The 24,408-nt window shown below is 36.3% G+C and overlaps 1 protein-coding gene across 1 annotated transcript in view; it reads left to right on the top strand.

Moving 5' to 3' along the window:
- ALDH1A1 (aldehyde dehydrogenase 1 family member A1) overlaps nucleotides 1-24,408 on the top strand; it is a 58,592-nt gene that overhangs the window by 8,433 nt on the left and 25,751 nt on the right. Inside the window, exons 2-4 of the mRNA XM_040580021.1 lie at nucleotides 11,251-11,322; nucleotides 11,623-11,741; nucleotides 21,745-21,849. Of these exons, the coding sequence (XP_040435955.1) occupies nucleotides 11,652-11,741; nucleotides 21,745-21,849 (195 nt within the window). The 5' untranslated portion in view covers nucleotides 11,251-11,322; nucleotides 11,623-11,651. The remainder of the gene's footprint in view (nucleotides 1-11,250; nucleotides 11,323-11,622; nucleotides 11,742-21,744; nucleotides 21,850-24,408) is intronic.

Below are 24,408 nucleotides of genomic sequence, written 5' to 3'. Positions count from 1 at the left end.
AGCTTTTTTTTCTCTCAGAATTAAATGAATTAGTAAATACTGGTACATTATATTGGACTACACTGTTTCCAGGTAAAATGTTCTAGCTTCTTAGAAAAAGGATATTATTTTCTTTTTTCTAGTTGTATTCTTAGAAGGGAATTGAAACATATTTATTCAATCAGTCCCAAAAAGTTGATCCAGTTCTATCAGTATATGCAATAATCTACATTTGTATACAAATGGACACATATGTAACACAACCATAAAACATACCTCTAACTTCAGATGAGAAGTGAATAGCGTCACACACCCCATGCAGGATTTGGTTTTCACTGTAAGCTTGTCTCCTTATATTTGCAGTTACTAGGTTTGCACTTGTAGATCTGCTGGCTACCAAGTCTCTGTAACAAAACAGGAAACTAGTTCCCAGATTGTATGCTATTTACTTGATTTCTTGTACTAGGATGTTAACATCTTTTTTTGATACTGAGTTCAAGGGATCTTACAGAAATTAATAATATACTTCAAATTTGTCATAGCAGATATTCCTTTATAAATGCAATTATTTAATTAAATGGTACATAGAACTTAATACTATGAATTCGTAAGACAATGGGAAAGCTTTTGACAGCATTCAGTGGAAACTAAACTAATCACATTGTCTTTCAAAAAATCATAGTAAAGTCTTTTAGCTATTAATTCTCACTTACCAGTGATGTTAATGCATGGCGTACATACACTAGTACAATACTGATATCAACACATGAGAATTGGATTTTAACCATGACAAAGTACAGAAAAATGGGAATTACAGATCACAAACTAATGTGGTCAACTACATTACATCTAAACTTGAAGTCAAGATATAAGCCACAGGACAAGGGATAATGTCAGTCTTACTAGTTATCTTAAAAGATTATATTCTACCAACAGGAAAAAGGGACTCTTCATAATGCGCTACCAAAGTTTTATTCTATATCAGGGTTTGGATTCTGAGTCCTAGTCCCCCAGAGCACATGTATGCACAGATTTACAGTCTTGTTGAAGTCCAGTTTTCATTAGAAACGCCAATGTTTGTCCACAGAAATCTCCCTGAAATTTGCAAACAAAGAGAGGTTTTTCTTTGTGTTATTTGTTTGTTTGTTTAAGTTAAATTAAACAGTTGAGAAATAGCAGAGTTGGAAATCCATCAAAATCCTCCATTGGCATTACAATACAAGGAAAATACTTGAGTGTCACAGTTAATTTGGAAATGCTGTATGACGAATTAATGTGCCAATTTATCCTTTATTTATAATAACTGGTATTCCTACTGCAAATATGGTTCTTTCCTAGCATTTCTCATTCCACTTCAAATGTTATAAAGGTGAGTTTTGATCCCAAGATTGCTTACCTGTATGGGTGGTTTCTAGCCAGCTCTGTAGGAACTTTCTGGGAATAATCATACTAAAAGCAAGCTGGAGCAGAGGGGGAACAAGATGACTCAAAAGAACTACTCTTGATTTCATATTAGTTTTGCATCAGTTCAATTGTAACTTCAGTAGATATAATTTTAATTTATTCTACTAATAGCAAGTTTCAAATCACATCCTAGCATTTAACTAGCATGATGTATGCAAAAGGCACATTGGGTCTTGAGTAGGAAGGTTTTTCTTATTTTCACTGCAGAGATCTCAGTGCCCAAGACATCCTATATACCAAAAGACACAAAAATAAACCTTTCAAAAACACTGTAGTTTAAATCATGCTGATTATTAATATCAAATATGAATATTAAGAAAAATAAGAAGTGATATAAGGACATTAAAGAATAGATCTTTAGAAAATTATTTTTAAATATCAAAAAAGGTGTAGAGTAAATATACCTCTGACTTTTTTCTTTTTAGCTGTACAATAACTTTTTATAGATGCTTTTTAAAACTTTAAAAGTTGAAAGAGGGTTATTTTCACATGTGAGACTTTCATAACTGAGGAACACAATCACGACACACAGGCTTATAAAGCACACATAGCAATTATGTAAAATCAGTTGAGGCTGTCTAAATCTTGGCTTTGAAACAAAGGTTCATGGAGGAAATGCTGAAAATTACTTGGCAGTAATTGTTGCTAACAATGCAGGTTAATAACTAGTGTTGGGTCTGATTCTGATCTAACCCTGACTACTTTGCACTTGCATGAACTCTATTGATTTGCATCAAATTATTCATGATGTTCACTGATAAAAGCTTTTATCTGTGACCTGTGGCATAAAATCTACCTCCTTTTTCATAATCAATTATCTAAGGAAACTTTAAACTATTTCATTACTTATTACTTGCTCTCATTTGACCTGTGTATTGAAAAAAAAAAAGTTTTAAAAATTTAGTTTAATTTTTAATGGAACAAAAGGAGTAAATTTGTTCTTCTGACTCATGCAAAATGGACTTTACTTGATGTCACACTTTTTAACCATAGAATAGAGAAAAAAATAACAGTATCACAGAAGGATATTTTATAAAAGTCATTCTGTGTTTCCAAGACTGCCATGACTAAACCTACAGTAAGTAAAACTATTCATTTATTAACTAAGGTGTTGTAATGCTGTTCTTTTATCAGTTTTCATTTTTACAGCCCAGATATTCTTTCCAGTTTTCTCAGAACAGTATTGCAAGAGAGATATAAATGTCCATCAACTTTCAGCAAATGGTTAGAAAAGCAATAGACCATTATTAATGTTTTAATTAAATAATATCCTGTTGACATGAAAAATAGTTTAGCCTGAGTGAAAAACGCAGTTTTGTCAGTTGCTAATTCATGAATGGACTGTTTCTATGGCCTTAATTTTGCAAATATTTGATGTCATGATTGAATAATAAGGAGGAATTAATAGAGTAGGAAAAATTCTATTGATACAAGTTAAATACAATTGCTTATTTTCTGTATTTTAGGGCAAATGCACAGACAGAAATTTATGAGTCTCAGTTACATTTTTTGGTATGGTTTATCCCAGTTTTGAGAGATTTACTTCTTCTCGAGAAGTTTAGATACATCTTTGATGCTTCAGACAATAATGATTTCAGTTGGGTTTATTTGTTTGATTGCTTTCTTCACATAACCTATCATCCCTTTTACTTTTGTCTGGAGTTTTTGATGATAAATTCAAGAAGAGACAAAAACAATTCCAAGTAATTTCAATTTTAGGAAATGAAAAATATTACATGTTACGAGATATTCTTGCAACTTTTAGGAAACACTGTAATGCTGAAATAGCTAGCACTTTGTCTTCCATTAGTATTACAAAGAAAGTTGCTTCCTGTGGATGAAATAGGTTCTATAGCTGTTTTCAAAATGGTCTTAATTCTTGAAACATGGCTTGCTCTCTCTTATTGTACCACAATATACCCTGTTCCTTTAACATTTCCTCTTATTTTTATTTTGATGTTTCTGTGATTGCATTTTAGTCATTATTTCATATTCGAATTACCCTATATACAAAACTACAACATCTGTCCCCAAAAACAATGTGCAGTACAAAACATGCTATTGAAAATACAGACCACAAAGAGCAGACACCCAGGTAGCAGAAGATGAGTATTCTAAAAAAATTATTTATCATCACAGAATCATAGAACCATAGAATCTTAGAATGGTTTGGGTTGGAAGAGACCTCCAAGACCATCTAGTTCCAACGCCCCTGCCATGGGCAGGGGACACCTTCCCTTAGACCAGGTTGCTCAAAGCCCCATCCAGCCTGGCCTTGAACATTTCCAGGGGTGGGGCATCCACAGCCTCTCTGGGCAACTTGTTTCAGCAACTTATGACCCTCACAGTAAAGAATTTCTTCCTAGTACCTAATCTGAATCTACCCTCTTTCAGTTTAAAGCCATTTGCCCTCATTCCACCCTTCCAAAAAGTCACTCTCCAGCCCTCTTATAGGCCCCCTTTTAGGTACCAGAATAGGTACTGCTATATGGTTTCCCTGGAGCCTTCTTTTCCAGGCTGAACAACCCCAAATGTCTCAACCTGTCTTCATCAGAGAGCTGTTCCAGCCCTCTGATCATCTTTGTGGTCCTCCTCTGGACTGACTCCAGCGGGTCCATGTCCTTCTTATGTCAGGGACTGCAACGCTGACCGCAGTACTCCAGATGGGCTCTCGCAAGAGCAAAGCAGAAGGGGAGAATCACCTCCCTCAGCCTGCTGGCCATGTTTCTTTTGATGCAGGCCAGGATATGGTTGGCTTTCTGGGCTGCAAGCACACATTGCCAGGCCGTACTGAGCTTCTTGTCCATCAGCACGTCCAAGCCTTTCTCCTCAGGGATGTTCTCTGTCCATCCCCACCCAGCCTGTATTGGTGCTTGGGATTGCCATGACCTATGTGCAGGACCTTGCACTTGGCCTTGTTGAACTTCATGAGGGGCACACAGGCCCAGCTCTCAAGCCTGTCAGGGTGCCTCTGGATGGCATCCCTTCCTTCCAGCATGTCAACTACACCTCACAGCTTGGTATCATCAGCAAATTTCCTGAGGGTGCATTCAATGCCACTGCCCATGTCACCGACAAAGGTGTTACACAGCACCAGTCCCTATACCAACCCTTGAGGAATGCTACTCATCACTGGTCTCCACTTGGACATTAAGCCATCAATGGCAACTCTTTGTGTGTGACCATCCAACCAATTCCTTTACCCATCAAGTGGTCCATCCATCAAAAATGTATCTCTCCAGTTTAGAGACAAAGGCATTGTGCAGGACAGTGTCAAATGTTTTGCACAAATCCGGATTTAAACTGATATACCCACTTCTATTAAAGTATTTTGCTCTAGGTAAACCCCGCTAGATTTTTGATATATATTCCTTGGCTCCCAGTCAATCTTCTAAAGAGCAAGGACTCCTCAGCAGACAAGAAGTCTTTATTTTCTCCTGAGGGACTGCTATCTACACAAGGATATTGTTAAGCTTTATTTACATTCCAGTGTAAATGATAATTTATTTATGGTAATTAAAAAAATGATAAATATTTGTATCAGAGCTAGATTAGTAGACTTCCTTTATAGCCACCAACAGTAATTGTTCATCTATGGGATACTGTGCAGTTCACGAGGATACCAAGCTACTTTAGATATCCCTTTTGGAGTGACAGGATTTGTGCTTTAAAAAGTCCTGTTTCTCACCACTGATTATGGACAATTGCTGTACAGCTAGCTCAGGCATATATAACTGTGTGGGCCTGGCATGCATTTGTTGAAGTGTGCCCCATTCCATTGGGCTAATCTTGATATAATTTTTTGCCTCATCCCACCAAAATCGAACAGTGGAAATATGGCTGTTTTTCTAAAGGCATTTTTCACTGGTTTTCTTCAGCAAACTTGGATTCCAGCATCACCAGTCCACATGTTAACCCTGGTAACTGTGCACTCGGGGATTATGCTGCCCATGTAACAGTGAGTGGGGCCTCCACTCTGAGCCCCAGGCTTCCTTTCTAGGTGTTTTGTTCTCTCTTGCTCTGTTGTCATACTTTGTTGTCTGTTGTGGAAGGATTTATGGTAAAAATGTGAAATTATCCTGAACTTTGTTGCGAAGCTCTGTGTTCAACTTACAGTCAAGCAGAGAGTGCCTTATCTGTGTATGAAATCAGAAAAAAATCTCTTGCTCCACTGGCAGGTGGGTCTCTGTGAATGAGAAAAAAAAATCCAGCTGTGGTTGCACAAGTTTTTGTGTAGGAGCAGAGAAAATGCTTATTTGTCCCTACCTGCAGAAGGTGTCATAGGATGAAAGTGTCATTATGGATTCAGCAGAGAATAGGCTTAGGACAGCATCCACTATCAGCTCAAGCTATCCTTTGGTACCAAGATTATTAAATTCGTAGTACTAGTTTTTCTACTTTTTGTTCTGCTTCTGCCCCTGTTGTAGTGAATCAACGCAGGTTAAATCTGGACATTACTGGAGCAAAGGTGTTTGCATGAATCAAACAGTAGCTAGTATTATCATGTGTTTGTGGAAGCATTATGGAGAGATATCTTCCAGGACATTTCTTCATACGCTTTTATCATCCATGTAGCAAAAGGGAAGTATTTTTAACCAAGTGAGTTCAAATTTCAAACTTAAATAAAAAGTTATGCATTTGTCAGCTGCCTAACTCCATGAGTGTATACCTCACAGAAATTTTATAATGACGAAAGAACTGGTAATTGTGCTCAAAGATACCTGTATATTTACATAAAAGGAATACTTGGATTTTCAGAAATGCAGGGTACTCAGTGTACTACGACACCCAAAGGAATTTGTGCAGTAGCCTTGAAAATCTTGTCATTTTGATTTCAGAGTTTCACAATTAGAGTTATCAGAGCTTGTACAACCCACCTACGTTTGGACTTTCAGTTTAGACAGGCAAAAATGGCACACATTTCACACCAGTTCTGCCTAATTTCTGATGTGTCTGACTTTCCACATCATGCTAAACAGTGACCACTGTTTCTGTTCTACTGCCATTAATGGGATGTCATAAAGAATATTAACAATGTGAATAAAGCAATTCAGAGCAAGTCTGGTGATTTCATAAATTCTATGATTTTCACTTTTTAAACGTATTTTGGTTCTTTTGACACTTACAACTTCTACTCCTGACTTTTTGCCAGCATTTGTCAGTACCAGCAAGTGATTTGTATGAATCACTGAATAATTCCCTTTCTTAACACCATGTATAATCTTGTTTTGGAAGTAGTTCAGCTAATCAGGATTTTCAGTAACAGTGATATTGTTTCAACAAAGATTTTTCAGGTGATTTTTTTTGTGATAAGTTTTTATAAAGTGTAAACATATGCTTAAGCATTGAAGACTGTCTAAATTCAGCACAGATGATAGATTTTAGCTACCAAACTGCAGATCGCAGCAGCCTATCCTGTTCATCTCTTGTTCCAGGTAACTTTTTACAACAGTGCTCTAAGTCACCATGGAAGATTATTCACCTTAAGTGTCTGGAATTACAGCAATCATGACTTTATAGAAGTTACTTGTTATGCCACCTTTTAGAAGGCATAACTGTTATGGAATATAAGGTGTAATTTTAATAGATCATCAGATGCCAAAGATGCAATTTGAAACTTTCCCAGAGCTGTAAATGACAAAAAAGTAAAGTAGAGAATATCTACTATCTGTTTACCTGCAATACTAAAATCCTTGCACTGTTCTACATTATAGATAGTCCATGCTAAATATATGCTGTCTTATCTGATCTGTGTGGCTTTGAGCATGTCTAGTACAAGATAATAGTCAGATTTCTTTAATGATCAAACATGCATTTTGAAGGGCAAGGTCTGCTTTCTATAGAAGCCCATGGACTAGAATTTCTTACTGCTGTGATTACAATCTCAGCATTAGACAAAGAGTAAGTCACCTGTCCCCTATTGATGGAGAATGGAGACACAGACACCCAGACTGTGGGAACTAGGAAGATATAGGGTGTTTGATTTGGGTTTGGGGTTTTGGGTTGGTTGTTTTTGTTTGGTTGGTTGGTTGGGTTTTTTGGGTTTTTTTTTTTGTGGAAGAGAAGACTCCTTTGAAAAAGACAGACTTGTGTCTACTTCTGGGAAAAAAAGTCCAGCAGCTTCTGGCCTTTATAAAAGTCAAAGTAATTTCTGGGTAAGAGAGAATTCTATTCTCAGAATAATCTTATCTACAATGTAAAGTAAATATTTCTCTATTAAATGTTGGAAAGGGAATTTCTATAACAAGTATATGGCTTTCAGACTGTATTAGCCCAGCATGCACTAATATAAAACCAGCAAGTAGAATCATAAATCTTCTGGTCAAGTCATTTCCTTTGACATAGGCATCGAGTGCCATCTGAGCTGCACAGCATTTTGAAGACACTGATACTATTTTGGCAAGGTGACGTAAGACCTACAAGACTCTCCTGGACTGACACCTCACGGCAGCTAAGAAAGGCCAGGACATTTCAGATCAGTGCTAGTATTGAGCTAAGGGGAGACAATCTAGTCACAGGTTACCTCTGGCTGATTCTTGTGACACGCTGATTTCATTAGTTGGATTGCCATCTAGCCCAGCTGAAGCTCTGCTTACGTCTGTGTGCTGCTGGCTGTTGAACCGTATCTCATGCAATGAATATGGGGCCACAATGAACCTCAAGAACATAGGTCAAACAGTTTGCCCACCTAAATCACAATGAATCCAATCAAAAAGTAACTGCCAATGACATTGGTGATATCCCACTGTATAATCACACCTAAGGAGAAAGGTTACTTGTACTCTGGAACTCTTTGTTTAGTTACTGGTTTATTTTTTCTTCATCTTTGCGAAGAAACACATGGACAAGTGATTTACAGATTCTTCCAGCCTAAGACTTTCATTTAATGTACTGACACAGAATTACATAATTCATGCAGCCCTCAATCTTGTGTTTTAGCACCGCCAATGTCATGCAGCAAGGCACCTCAGAGCTTACTTACAACCTTTTGTTTGTTTCTTTTTGATCTTTTATTGAATAGGGGAACTCAGTAAGTTTAACCTGGGAAAAATGTTATGCATTACAGCGTAAAAAGCACTACCACATAGTCACATAATATGTCATGTAGTTCTCCTGGCTGAGTAGCTAAGGTTCATTCCTTAGCAGTGAAAAGACAACGATAAATAACAGTCAGATAATTGATCACAAGAAAGAAAAAAATTAGGTAGAATCTAATATTTTCCAAGCAAATATTAACAACAGAGCTATGTAAACTTCAGACTATGTAAACTACAGATACAATATCTGTAATATAACTAATGTAATAAGTGTTATAATTCACTATTTGAAAGAATAGTACAGTCTACAAAATATGTAGTGCTTGAAGTGCACATCTTTATTCAGATAAAATGTGTAATGTTAGCGATGCAGGATGGGGAAAAAAAGATACAGAACAAAAATAGGAGGAAGATGTAGTAAACAGCAACTGCAATATGAGGAAAAGGATGTAATTCCTATGCTAGGCTAAAAGGAATCCTAGGCTGAAAGTGAATAGGAAAGTTATTGGCAGGGAGATGATTGGGATGGTCATGAACAGCTAGGCTAAGCAGTAGTTCAAATTTCCTCGAAAAAAGGAGGGGAGTCAGGCATTCCCGGATATGATAACACAGAGAAGTTAAAGGAATTATTGACATTAATGGTACTATTTGGAGCAAGTCTCAGCCGATAAGGCGCACATAGAAAAGCAGATTGCTCAAGATAGCAAGTAATCTTTTTAAAAGATGAGACCTTTTTAACAATACAAAAGGCTTAGAGAGAAAAGAAAGGACTCACAGGAAGCGTGGTAGTGAAGGTGATTCATGCAATCCGAGAGTGAAAGAGGGAAACAGAAAGGAAAGAAAGATGGTAAAGTATGTGTTAAATGAATCAATAGTGTGGAAAATAAAACAATGATTGCGGGCATGTTTGGAAAAGTTGAAACTTTTCACCCAGGGTACTATTTCTAAAGCCTGTCTAAGCAGATTTCAGGCTGTCCTTATAGACATGGGAAGAGGGTAAATGCTGTCATTTTCCAAAAAGGTTATCATAATTCAATTCTAACTTAGTCGTTTTAAAAACACCTCAGGAATGCAATGGTACCTAAATATGAGAGTATTTAGAGCATGAGAATGTGTTTAGAACACTCCTGCTTGGGAGAAAGATTTTTTTCTGTTGCCTGAAACCAGGGAATTCCACTAATATCTGGCTTATGGCTCAGTTAAATTATATTTAAGTTAGGGAAATCTGAGTAATTAGCAGGTGAATTAACCAGACACAAACTCTTTGTGGATTAATGGAGAAAAGAGTGGCAGGAAGATTATTAGAGTAGTCTTTAGTGTTTGAACCATAAAATCAGATGGAAATAAAAACAAAACAAAACAAACAAAAAAAAAAAGAAAAAGGAAAACCACAAAAATTTGCTGCATGAAGGTAACATTGAAAAGCTATATTCCAAATAATAGTGATCAAACCCTATTTAGACATCGTCCTTTTTTATGAGACTCAATGACATTACTTAAGACAGGCCAACACTGTAACCCAAAATGTTAAGATCTGAAAGTGCTGTTCACAAAACTCTCAAATATACCATTTTACATTGGGACGGCTTGAGCTGGCCAGCTGAGGCAGAGTAGCTGAAGGGTGCATCCAAAAGGAAGTAACTGAGCTGGTAACCTTGGATATCATGACATTGCAGTAATGGGAATGGGTGCCCTTCATTCACATGATATGGTGAGTGGCTGAAACTAGCCCAAGTCCACCCTGAGAGATGACTGTTGTGAGTAGAATTCTCTCTTATCCAGAAATTACCTGGACTTTTCTAAATGCCAGAAGCTTTTGCTCCAACCATATGTCCAAACACAAATATCATCAATGATAATTATATCATACTCTTTAAATCAGAAAATATGTTACATATAACTAATGCATCATAAGATCCATCTCATGATACGTCCTATATCATCCATCAGTTAAAAGCAACAAAGCTTCCATTGCCACATGGTTTAGATGATGCCTGATACATGAGTTAACTCAGTGAGGTTTTCAAGCATCTGTGTTGTCTCAATGAAAGCAATAAGATCACTTCTTTTTATTTCTATAGCAAAAATCCACTGTACATATATCAGAAGCTCAGCATATTAAAAAGGTGCTAATTCAGTCCCAGTTGGTTCTGTGATACCATTCATCAGGAAGGATAAGACTTCATGAAGAAAGGAGTTTCTTGTGCCTCAGAAAATTATTTGCCTATACCAGAGATATGTTTCTTATTGAACGATCAGAACTGGACATATGAGCACCAATGGGTTCCACCTTAGATAGAAAAGTCCTGCCTATTAAATCATTTATTTTGAAAGACACAGACAATATTTTCCAAAGGGCACTGAAGTAAAAATTTTGTCCTTAAAACTGTTGTGATATTAAAAAAAAAAAAAAAAAAAAACAAAAAAAAAAAAAAAAAAAAAAAAAAAAAAAAAAAAAAAAAACCCACAAGGTTTTGCTTGGTTCTACCCACAGAACATTTTTCCTGGATCATTCAACTCTGTCCTACCTTCACATCTATTGAAAAGCATGTGAAGGATTTTCTATCACCATAGCCGTCTCTTATTTCTGCGATCTCCAAAGCAGGTATTAATTACAGGAATTATAATGTACTCTGAACATATTAAAGCGTAACCTAAGGTGGCTTGTTTTTTAGTAAATGCTTTCCAGCTCTGGGAATTCTTGCCAACACTCCAGTGAGAAGGGCTTAGTTTGTTTCCAGAGCTCATAAGTCTGTCTTTACCTTCAGAGCTGCCTTCAAGTACGTGAAGAACGTCAGCTAAAATCTGAGGACCTGCCTGCTAAAATAAAGTAATTTTACAGGTGAGACAAGGGAGCTTTAAACTGTGTTCCTCAGTAAGAAATCTGTGGTGTCTGGCTAAGCAGATTGTTTCAGCAGCATTTGCTTCATCGAGGTCTCAGCTCAGTGAAAAGGCTGTTGCTTTTGGTCTTAAAAATAAGTAGTGTCATTTTCTCCTTGCAATGAATTCTTTCATCCAATCATATTCCTGCATGCAAATATGCCATGGCTGGTACAGATAAAAAAGCACAAATAAAGCTAAGAGCTCAGTCAGGACAAAAATCACTGTGGTTCCCTCAAACCCAGTTTCACCTGTGTTTCAGGAACAGAGTCAAACTCCTCAACTGAGAATATGAAGAAGCAAGGTTCAGACAGCAGTCCTGCTCCGGTTTTGCCAGCGCTGCCTGAACCACTCAAAAATCTTCAAATTAAGTACACCAAGGTTAGTAGCATTTGCGTTTCTTAATTTTTCTTATGCATTCAGCTCAGACAGTAGGTTGTGCTCATTTTAATCTTAGATGAACCACGGAGGCAACTAAATCAGTGTTTAAAATGTTTATTCTGACCTGTTTCTGATATTATACGTGTTAGCAATTAATGTTCAGTCATGCTTTTACCCCAAGTATTTCAGGAAGTGTGCAAGTGGGATAGAATCCTTTCATATTTCACTTGCGGTAGGGGGTGTTTTTCTCCTGAAACAAACTTTCTGCAGTGATAAGTTTATCAGAAAATATAAATGGAGCAAAGAAGGAAAAGTTTCTATTATTATATTAATTTTCAGAACAGTGAGAACAAATTAAAATGGTAGCATATTGTATCATTATTACAATCAGATGTAAATAATTATACCAAATCAGCTTATGTGGAAAGGGATGTGTGAAAATGAAACTAAAATAAAATTAATTCCACTCACATATTTTTCTTAGAGGTAGTGAATCTGTTTTTCAGCTTAACCAAGTAGCTATCAATAAAACAGGTAAAGCCTACTATCACTAATTACGCAACATTACCATAAACTTTTAAAATAGTAAAATCTTTCCATATGCAGTTAGATATGCACAGATAAAGAAGGTCTGAATCCAGACTTGTGTTCCCAGCTTGAAAAGGCTTTTGCCTGTTTTGTATCATAGTACGCAGATAACTGCAAGAACTTTGAACAAACTGCTGGCACAAAATATTGAAACTCTGCCCTCTGAAACATCCGGGTAGAATAATTGATCAGAAAAGACCTCTTCTCTTTGGAGACTCTTTGATTACTGTTCATTATTTTTCTCATTACCATTGCAATGGAAATAAATTTTATTTTCTAGAGCCAGTGCTTATTTTCTTTTCCAAAAGTAAAGTGTGCAGCAATATCTAGACTGGTCCTTTCAAACTCCACGCTATCCTATTTTTTTCATGGAAAAAACCTAACTAGATTTCAATGCATGTCTTTCTTGAATAAATCACACAGGACCTTACTTTGTAAATATTTAACAGGCCATGAAAGCTATGGAGTTCTGCCATGTGATAGCTCTCTACTGCTCTTCCTGTCTCAAAAAAAAAAAAAAAGAAAACAACAAAAAGCTTAATTCGGAGAAGATACTTTAGTACCTAGGTCACAGTGGTGTTCCAGAAACTACAGTCCTATTTGTTTGCTGTTTTATTTTTCCAAAGGGAAACAACTAATATGAGTAAAATGCAAGCTCAGAAATCTGGTGTAAGTAAATATGCAAGACATAAATTCCTGTAAACATTTCTACCTTTCTAAAGTATTAGGTTAGCAAAAACTTATTCCATTAACACCAAAAACAACCACAAGGCAGCCAGCATGGCTGAAATGTCCATAGTGTACAATTAAGGAAAGTGTCACACAGCAAATGCATGTTCCTTTTGCCTTTACAATAGATACCATTTCCTTAAAAACTGCATATAATGTGTAATTCTGCAGAAATGCAATGCACTTGTTTACAAAACTGTGTACCTACAAGTAATCAAATCCAACACACCCCTGCAGAGGCTAGGCTTTTGCAATCCTTTCCCTCCTCTCTTCAAATATCACACAGGACTGTCTGAAAGCCACAACTGTGTAATTAGGGGCAGGGAGATGGGATAACAGAAATGTCATTCCATACCCAGCAGTCATCCCACAATTTAATAAAGCCTTTCCACTCTCCTCTTCTTATTCATCCTGTTCCTCTCTTGTCCCATACAAGTTATAACATGGGGTGTGGGATTGTTTTGACTAGTTACATTAGAGAGATCAAGATGAGGGAAGCATTAATTACTGCTGATATATTAACCTTCTGTATGAAGCACCTTGGACATCAGCAGATCCCTCAGCTTTGGAAACCATTTTCTTTTTCTACCATGGCATAATATCAACAGTCATCACACAAGGATCTGAAGAAAGGTCTGCAGAAGATCTTCCAAGGACTTTACTCTTTACTTAACACTTGATTTTATTTTCTACGGGAAGGATCATTTTGAGCCTTTTACAGAGATAATTTAACTAATTCCATATGTCTATGGATCTACAGGTCAGTTCAGCTGCATTTCAGATTATGCCTTTGACATATAGCATAAAACTAAGCACTCTTCAGGGAATTTGAATGTCAGTATTAAGTTGAATGTATTTTAAATAGTGAAATTGGTGTAAATGCGGAACCACAAAGTGATCTTGAATTGGTTTCATATCTGAATCTCCTTTAAAGATATTCCAATGAACTGAATGAGTGTTGGTAGGTGGCTAAAAATATACTAGTAAATATTTTACTTAGCCAACACTGAGGAATTAGACAATGATTGTTTGACAAATTATTTCTGTCATGATGCTCTCACATACACTAAACCCTGTGATGTTCCTTTAGTCAGAGAAACTCAGATTAGTTAATTATTATGTTGTCAAATTACACTGCAGAGAGAAAACTGCAGTGCATTCTCTCACTAAGCTGCATGTGAAATATCAGAAAGTGTAGAAGGGTAAGCCACTCTGAGTGAAGAAAAATTGCAACTGATTATCATATATGTTGCAAGCACTAGCTTCACAAAGAGGAGGGGTAAAAACACAAAAGTTTAATCAGAATATCTGGGTAAGGTAATCAACTATAAAGGTTCTATAGAAACATGCTCTTTTTAAGATCAGCTGACTTTGTAGATACAAAGCTACTAACTGACAAATTAGAATGTTTAAATAAATAATCAATTGAAAGAGTATGTTCTCAGATTATTGATTCATTACAGCAGTAAAATGTAATTCCTGTATCAACAATAACATAAAATCCCAAGAGAGGGGAAAAAAAAAAAAAATTATCCAAATATCAACTTCTTGTAAGGAAAAGACTAAGGGGTGGGGATTTCACAGCAGGTATTCTAAATTGATAAATTGATGTATTTGTTTAAAGCTTACAATTTCAGATTTTAGTAGTTCCTTAAATAATTTCACATAGTTTAACTGTATTTCATAAAGAATACAGTGAGACTCCATGACATATTTTGGGACTACTAAATCAGAATTTATAGCACCTGAAATGAGCCTTCTCTTGGGCAACAAATCTCTTTCAGGTTTAGATGTAACTGTAAGATTTACTGCCATCATCAAACTCAGGAATATCTGAATGACTCTCATAATGTATAGGAGCAGGTGTGAACAGGTGCCAACAATTTTTCAGCACAGTGCATCACCTCACCTGAGCGATGCTGAATTATCTGCAGCACGTGGAAGCCCAGCCAAAGCCCTGGTGCCTCTTCACTGTTCCCAGCCTCTAAAAGAACGATGGGGTGTCATTCCCTGGTTTACTGTCTGCACTAGAAAGCTTGTGATCAGTCAACTGAGCAGCTGTTGAAACTTGGTGTTGGCTTTTAGCTCTGTAAAACAGGCAGCTGGGCTCATTTGAAGAGCATTGTCAAGAAAAGCTTTATCATAGCAAGTATTGTAGGCTATCTGAGGGCAGATTTATGGTGGGAAGAGGTTATGCTTTTTCTTGTACTTTAAGTTTGGAAGAGTTCCTGGTATCTAAAGAGAAGATAGCTTAGATATTTCATTCCATGTTTATTTATAAAGCTACCCTTAATAGCTAAATTTGGGATACTCCACATTTTAGGTAGTTTTATTATGTTTCTTGACTCATTTCTGTAACATGGATTATAATTTATAACCATAATAGCGAATTACATAAACATTCTTCCCTGACAAAGAGTAAATTTATAGACAGATGCTGAATATGGGGTCATGTATAGGATCTTTGCAACATCAGAAACGAAGTGTTTTCTTCTCTAAGTTGCACTTCTACGTCACTTCTACAAAAGCACTGAGGCTTGAAACCCTGTACAGACATTGCCCAGTATTAAATTCACAAAAAGGGGATCCTTACTCTAAAGAAGATGTATCAAGAAGTTCTGTTTCATAAGGTGATGACACAGAATATAGAGGCCTTAAAATCTATTTCACCAGACAAAGCTGTCCAGAGTCAAATACTTTCTTTCCTTATGTGGCACAGACCCAAACATGGCACTTCCCACCTTAGAGGTACCTAAAAAAATGAATTCATGGTCCTTTCAAAATACCCAGGTACTAAAGGGTAAAAGATACTGGGATGACAAAGAAAGATAAAGAGCAGGTCTTGTCTTCCTGTTCTTTGCTCAAACCATTTAAGTGACCAAATCAAGTTTCTAAACAATGACAAAAATACTGTAGTCTTGCACATAATTTCAACCCCAAGTGGTGAATGGTAATAGACTATCTAAACAGAAATCAATCATTTCAGAGAATCAAGATTTTATTGCACTCTGACACTGGCAAATAGAGCCAGTCAGAGGGTTTTTGACAGCAATAGACCATTACCTGGGCTCTATTTTAAATACTAAGCTTTAGTAGTGTACAGTCTCATCTACAAGAAATAGGTATTTCCAGTTCTAGTGCAAAGAAGTCTGGAAGTCATTAATTCTTTGCTGAAGAAGGAATTCGTTTTTGTTGTTGAAATACAAAACATCTTCTCCCCTAAAAATGCCAGTGAAATAACAGTTACAAAATGTTTGCAACAACATTTCCAAATCCTTGAAAAATAAATTTGCAGCCCTAAACCTCATGAGCCAGAGTCAGTCATCACAGACAACCCCCTGCACAGCACATGCCACAGAAAGGCAGGTCTTTTGCATTTATGGCTGACAAATCAGCACAAAAAAATATAAGCAACCAGTGGAGTTCTGACTGACGGGGAAAACACTGTAACCTATTTCAAGATGATTCCAAATGTTTTTTTCAGCAGCATGAGGGAGTTGCCAAAGGCTCCTGTTGGGTGGTACTTCCATGTTGCATGGATTTAGAGACCCACATTCTGTTTGTTTGCATGATGTACTCCACAGCATTACATGAGCTTGGCTGCATGCACATTTATGTGTGCAGCTGCCTGCACTGCATGTAACATTGCTTATATGGGGAGCTTTGACTTTTTCCTTCTCTTTTCTGTCTTTCATACCTGCATATGCAAGACTGCTATCTGGCTTATGAAAGACATCTGGATAGTTTGATTTATACAGTCCTGATAAAGTTATGTTTTAAATGGGAATGGTATTAGAAACATTAATAAGGAAGATATTCTAAACTAATATCATGGGTGATATTGGTTGGTGTAATAAATCCAGTATTTAAACCAATACTCTAAAAACTTCCAAAAATGGTATGTTTTGCTATTATTCCTTTCACAGACAGATATGAATTTGGCATACTGTAACATCATAGCAGTGTTATGTTAATATTTACCTTTTGCTTTGTCTCTTTTCTTGGCAATGTAACTAGTTACTAAATAAGTCTTTTTTCATATTAACCATTTAACTGTTGTCTTTGTCTTTTAACAAGAGTCAGGATTTTGTGTGGATACTCCTATAATTATCTCCATCATGTATCTGAAATTTCCAGGGTCTCAAGTATTTATTTTCCTGACATTGTTACATCAGAAGTTTGCTGGTCAGTTGTGATGGTTGGAGGCAGCAATGACACTATATGTGGTGCCCACATAGAAACAAGCTGAAACATACAGGAATATATTAATAGGAAGTTGTCACCATACCCATTTAGAGATAATATTTTTATTGATCTTGATAGTTACTACCAAACTATTTCCCAGTTATTAACAACACTCAGACAGTCAGTGTAAGCAATTTCAATACAAATATTGTATTGAAAATACGTAAAATATGTTGCCTGAAAGCTGTCACTTTTTCATAACATATGTTGTGTGGTGATAAAGTTTAAATCCTAGACCTGTGTGGTAGAAAACTTTTATCCTGTAGTTTTGGTGTCTTTGCTTTGTCCTGCCCTGAGTCAACCATTTGATTTGCTTGCCCCAAAGTATTTTCTCGCTTTCTTTTTAAATGTTCCTGTTACTCAGCAGCAACAGTGTGTCCTGTATCTTAATGGAGGGGAAATGAGAATCACATCTTTTCTGTTAGTTGGCCTCACAGCTACAGTGACTAAAGGTGGGACAAGATTCCATGACTTTAAATACAGGCATGGTTCAAGCACAAAATCTTTGGCACAGTCAGTCAGACCTTGCTGTGGTTTTGATGACAGACATGATCAAGATCTCACATGCATGCCAGCAATGCAGTGGCACTGGGACAGAGCAAGAAGGAAGGGCGCCAGCCTGTCAACAGCAGGAAGATGGGCTTAGGCACTGAGAGGGCAGCTTAGGGTGGCAACCCCGTATCAGCACTGACCCAAACCCAGAGATCACAGAGGTGGTTAGACAGAGGGTGACAGGTACTGTTAATACTGGACAGTATACATCATCATGTCCACTTTGGAGAACAACCTACATGACACTCAGGAGCAACATAACTTCTTTTTTTCAACATCTGTGCCATGTGTCAGATCCTTCCAATGAGGTTTCTCTTCCTGTTTCTAGGCAGGGTCAGAAGTAAAAAGTTAACCCACTTCGACAATTTTACCAGCAGTGGCTCAGAAGTGGCTAACTCTAGGGTAGCACAGACCTTCTACATGTATGGATAGGGCCGCAGTTCTATTTTGCAATTCCGAACAGAGATAAGTGCCTCAAATTTTACCCAAAGGTCCTTAGCCTTCACTCTGCTTGTCCTCTTAAGTTTTCACAGCTGTGGAATATCGCATAATTTCTCAGTAATTAGGGAGTAAGTAGAGCATATTTTTAGTAGCTTGTTTTATTCTCTGTCTCTTAGCAATTGCTGAATCAATTCATTTTGTATCATCTTTAATATGACAGGAGGCAAACCCAGAAATATTAACATTATTTTAATAATAGTATAAAGTACACTTTTAAAAAGACATTTACCTTTTTATATAGTGTGTATAGTGCCATATTTTCCCTACAAAACTGAAAAACACTGTTTTTTCAGGCACAATTGCAGTGTTTGTTTGTTTTAATGGAAAAGCAGACTGATTTTTACAGATTTTTTCAACAGTCTTATTAACATGCAGTAACCAAAAACCTAGAGAGCTGCAGTATTTCTCACTCCTGAAACCCTCTTTGGACATAATTTTAAGGGACATATAGTACAACTGAAATTAGGACACCAGAGCTTGAAAGAGAAGGAAAGTCCCATAGTATATGGGATAACAAAATTAATAGTAAAAGTAAAATAGACATGGTAGGAATTTTGTGCTGTTTTTGAAGAAAGTATTCTTGTATAACACTGATGTCATTTAGACCTTATAAGGATTTCAAACTTAACAGTACCTTTGCCAATTACTTATTCCCATACAAAAGGGACTAGGTTTGAATTTCTGGGGTTATGAAACCACAAATGGTTACAGATCATAAAAGTTCAACATGGGAAACAACAATTCCCACCTTGCTTTGTTTGGGTCTTCTTCTAAGTGCACTAGTAATGTTTCAGTGAAGAGTCGATGGTATTTATTCCAGTCTTGCAAAGTAAATTCAGTACACAATGTACTTTGACCCAGTATAAAAGTTTGATCTCCAAGTAAGGAAACAGTTCCTAACATTTATTAAATTAAATATGGATATCAATTTCATTGCTGCTGGGTAAGCTGTTATGATTAACCTTGGTGTAGGTCAGCTGCTGTGCAATTGTTCTTTTGTGCTTAATTGCTAGCTATATATTTGGCACTGTGAAAATCTTGAAATAGAAAGACATTAAATAAAAAGACAGGATATTCTAGCAAGATTGAGGAAAGCACAATTTTAACTTATTGTTTTGGTTTTAATATTAGACTTCTCCAGTCTCTGACAGGTAAAAGTCAGGATAAAACAGTTAAATGAGCAATGCAGGCTGGCCTGGTTTTCCTGGTACATGGATGTTCCACACAAAGGCAACAGATTAGTAAAAGGGGTTATACAATATCTAGGAGGATGGAAAATCAAGGCTGGTGGTGTCTGCTAAGAGAAATGAGTGTGAAGACACATCAGAGATCCTCAGAGTTGGAATTAAGTATGAAAAACTATGAAAATGTACACAAGTAATATTAATTTGCTGTAATACCCCTTGCATTTCAAACAATAGTAGTCAGACATGGACAGTAATAGTCAGAATAACAAGCATTTTATAACTTTTATTCCTAAAGGCTGACTAGGAGGCAGGGAAGTGTCATCAATTTCAGGGTGACAGAAGATTTGGTAGCTGTGACCATTAAATCGGACTTAATCAGGATATTGATTGAAATTACTGAATAAATAATGAATATCATCAAACGTATAGGATCACCTTAAGCAGAAAATAGTCATACTGATTATAAAGCAAGACAGTTAAAATGATTACCCAAGGATCACCTTGGCAAAGCCTGAAGTCATACAAGGCAAGTAGCATCACTCTTCAAAAGCAGGAATTGCAGCACGTACTGAAGATTAAAACCAGAGACATTTGAATTCCTGGTGTTTTGCAGAGAAACTTTCAGGTAGGGCAAGGAGAGAGAAGAGCCCCCCATATACATTACCATCAGCTGTAATCCTGTCAAGCCATGAGGGCATATACACTGTCAGCACTCACATTTGCTATGTGTGTGTGTGGTTATATTCACACGCTGAGTGCAGGATTATGGTAATACAGCACAACCCCGCCTCTGGTACCCATAACACAATTCCTAGGGAATAACAGCATTGTGACGTGGAAATGCTCAGAATGAGATCCTGCAAACAGTCTTTCCAAGGAGGTGTAGGAACTAGCTTTGAAAACTATGATCAGAAGTGCCACTGTTTCCTGTATATTTTCATTAGGATCTGTTGAGTTGTACAGGGTTATATGTATGGGTGAGGATCATAGCCATCTTCTGCCCATAAGGTACTGTTTAAATTCCCCTCGTTGTCAGCTCTTGGACATTTTAATTTGGCCAGTGTAAACATTTTGCTTTGTGCTGGTTCAGTCTGGGAGGATAGCCCTCCTTTCCTTGTAAGATTAGGACAAGCAGAAAAACAGCAATTAAAGAAAAAGTGTGTGTGATTTCATCAATAAAGTAATTCAACTTCCTTTCCAGGCAACAACGATGTGTGAAAGAGAACTTTTCTCCCAGTATAGGCTGCTAACTGTGTTTTTAAGAGAGTGTCTCTGTGAAATGCACCAAGTAGCAAGAACAGTTTAGGTTTTCTCCAAGGTTACTCACAGTGTAATTGTGGTGAATACATCAGCCATATCCTCTTGATTCATACTTCTTATCTTTATTTAATGGAGTAAAATCTGCTGTTTCTGTAAAAGATTAAGATCATTATGTTTCTGCTTTTAAATCTCCATTAGGATCACATTCAATGAAGCGGGAATCCACAAAGCCAAAGGATTTGGGTGAAAAACAAAAGAGCTCCTCCCTAATCTCTAATTATTTTTCTCCTGTAACATGGAAATGGAGAAGTATACTTGCTTACTTTTTACTCTGCTTAAGTGGTTCTTTCTTTGTTTCGTTCAATTAACTGTGGTGGGTTTTTTTTTAACCTTGACTTTAATTTCAGGAAGACATGCTGTTGGATGTTTTTGGCGGGGATTTTCTTTTTTGGCAGGAGATAGTGAAGAGAAATCAAAGCAAAGCTAAATAAAATTGTGTTCTCTGAGATATTACATGTACTAAACACAACGACCGAGTTTACTTCTCTTGGGCTGTGCAACAGAAAGGCCCTCCATTGTTACCCACCCTGTGAGAATGGGAAACCCAGGTAGTTTTAGGTGGGTCATTGATGGCTGTAACTTTCCAATGTCACAAACCAGTTTGAGAGAGGAAGGACCCCTTTGTCTGAGGATCTCAAACAAAGTACAAAGATCATGCAGAGAGAGGCAGTTTGCCTCCCCAGAGGAAGTTAATTTTAAAAGCTGATCCTGGTTAAGTGTGTACGTTGTTACTCATCTCTTCAGAAGAATGAAGAAACAACTGTTACACTTTTTATTTCAGGTACCTATCAATCAGGTAGCTCTCAGCTATGAAAGAGATTTTTTCATTAAAACAGATAAAATATGTTACTTATATTGCCACACTATTTCTTCATCTGCAGATATTTATAAACAATGAGTGGCATGATTCGGTCAGTGGTAAAAAATTTGAAGTCTTTAATCCTGCAAATGAAGAGAAAATCTGTGAGGTTGAAGAAGGCGACAAGGTAGGGTTTTCTTTCTTGCTCTCTCTTAACTCCAGTTTTAAATTCAATTCTGCATTTTAAAAGCAGGAATGCAAGCGTCCATCTCTGTTCATGTAAAACACCACCTCAGATACATACTTACTTCATCCCACATACCTTCTGCAAACATAATTCTTAGCTTTTTTAATGAGCCTTACTGCCTTGATGTTCCTTGTAAACAAACACTGAAAAACTGTTTTATTCTTAGAAACTTGCTCATCAGAGGAAAATTCTGAAGAAATATTTTTATTAATATCTTTTGTTAATAATATTGATCCTTTTCATTATGTTTGATCAGTGACATCTAATAATTGCAAATTTTTTTGTTATTTTTTCCTGTGTTTTCCTTACACAGTGATGTAATCTGTTGGTGACACATTTATAAAAGCCTGTTCATTATAAATAACATGAAGTGGACAAATACTTGTATTTTCCTACACAGACGCTGTGAAGATGATCATTACCATGAGCATTTTTATCTATGAATGTATCTTCTCAGTACTGTCCCCTTCAAATATTTGGTTTTGTGAAAAATGTATTGCAACATGGTCCTAAAGAAAGTATTTGTATTTTATATTTATAAGGTTTCTTATCAGAAAATTACATACACACATACACATATAATATCAAAGATATAATTAAAACCTTAGCCTTCAAATAAACAGCCCTATATTTCTGTATATTATGTATTTTTTGTGGAAAAGGATTTGCCTAGTGGTACCATTTAGTTTAAATGTAAGTTGTCAATTAGCAGTGTACACTTTTAAACAGAACAGACAATGTTCTTTAAACATTTTAAAACTGATGACCAAAGAAAATTTTTTATAAACTCTGAGAAATAAATATGAGCAGTTTTCTATTTCAAATTAACAGGTATACAAGAAGTGATGACTGTAATGGAAAATAAAATTGGTTTTATAATTACTTGGTTTGATTCTTGCAAATATTTATTTCATTTTTCTACACTTTCTCCTCAAAGTTAAATTTTTACATCAAAAACTGCGAAAATTTTCTCACATTTCTCACAAAATGAAATCTGATGTTAACTTTAGTCAAGAAATATGCATATCTGGAAATATTTGTAACAAGGGTGTTTTAAATCCAGCAGCAGAATGTCCATTAAACACCTTTTTATCCATGACAACTACTATAAAACTTACAAGCCATTTATCTGTGTAAAAGTTCACCAAAAAAAATACTGCCCATATAATAAGCACGATCTCTTTCAAAATACTATAATGTATTGTACAAAGATTCACTCTGAAATAAAATGGGTTTTGTGAGAAACACAAAGAAACCCGGTTCATTCACCATCCTGTGCTTACTGAATCTTAGTTACTCTGTTCTGTAGTTTCATCATGAATCCACTCATAAACATTGGCTCAAATGCTAACTGTCTAGCACATGAGCAATAGTGTCCACACTTTATTAAGACGGTCATAGTGAAGACACATTTTAAACATTTTGTTAGGCAGATGGCTGAGAAATTCTTCATGAATTTGTATTTTGATAATTTCACATGTCTAATCATGAGTATTTCAAATGCCTGTTTTCTTTCTTTTCTTTAGACCCAATTACCTGTATATAGTCCTCACAGTCACTGAGATTATTTCAGGCTCTTTCTGTCCTCAGCCAAAGAATTTCATAAGCATGCTGTTAACTTCTCAATTGACCCCACTAGAACCATATATGCTTTTGATGTAAAATAGTACTTCTACCTCTTCTCTAGTCAGTGTTTAAAAACCAAACTACGCTGCAAATCAGGTTGGCCTGATATTTGATCATCCTCAAATTAAATTACTCATGACCTGCAACTGTTCACTTACCCATTCAGAATTTTTGTAGCTTTCATTCCTTACAAGCAACCTAACAAATCACTAAAGAGATAATACTGTTCGACACACGGGTTTGCTTTCTCTCCAATAATTTTGCAAACTAATGTGTAATGACAACTGCTATTAACCAAATTGACAAGTGAAATGTACAAATCTAGTAAATTACACAGTCATTGTGAACCTAATATTCTAAAGCCTAGTCTTTAGATAATGAGCCAAGATTTTAGGAATTTAATTTGTGTGTACAATAGGGTTGACAAAGGGCTGTACACTGCCTTGCAGTGGTATTTAAAAAAAAAAAAAAGTGGAGATTACAAAGCACAGACACATATGTGGGTGGGGAACTGTTTTCCTTTCAGTTTGATGGCTCTTTCAAGCTATGTTTGCTAATCCTAAAGGCCCCTAGTAATAATAAAGCAGCTCAACAAATGGTCAGTGGGATGTAAAGCAAATGTACTTCTATAAAAAGTCTAAACTAGTTCTGAAAGGAGCTATCAGTCTCTACACTCAGTGTAGATTCAGGTACCCAAATTTCAACTGTTGAAGAACACTTTTTTTTCCTTATTTTTCATACACAGCCTTGTATTAGCTTTATATGATTTTTTTTGTTTAATTATTTCTGCACTTGTAGTAGAAAGAACACATGGCACTGTATTTAGTTTTAATTTACATCATTCATACAAGTATAGCTCATGGTTTCCCTTTC

The sequence above is a fragment of the Falco naumanni genome, chromosome Z (assembly GCF_017639655.2).
Source record: "Falco naumanni isolate bFalNau1 chromosome Z, bFalNau1.pat, whole genome shotgun sequence".
Lineage (NCBI taxonomy): Eukaryota > Metazoa > Chordata > Aves > Falconiformes > Falconidae > Falco > Falco naumanni.
This window is presented reverse-complemented; position numbering and strand designations above follow the sequence as displayed.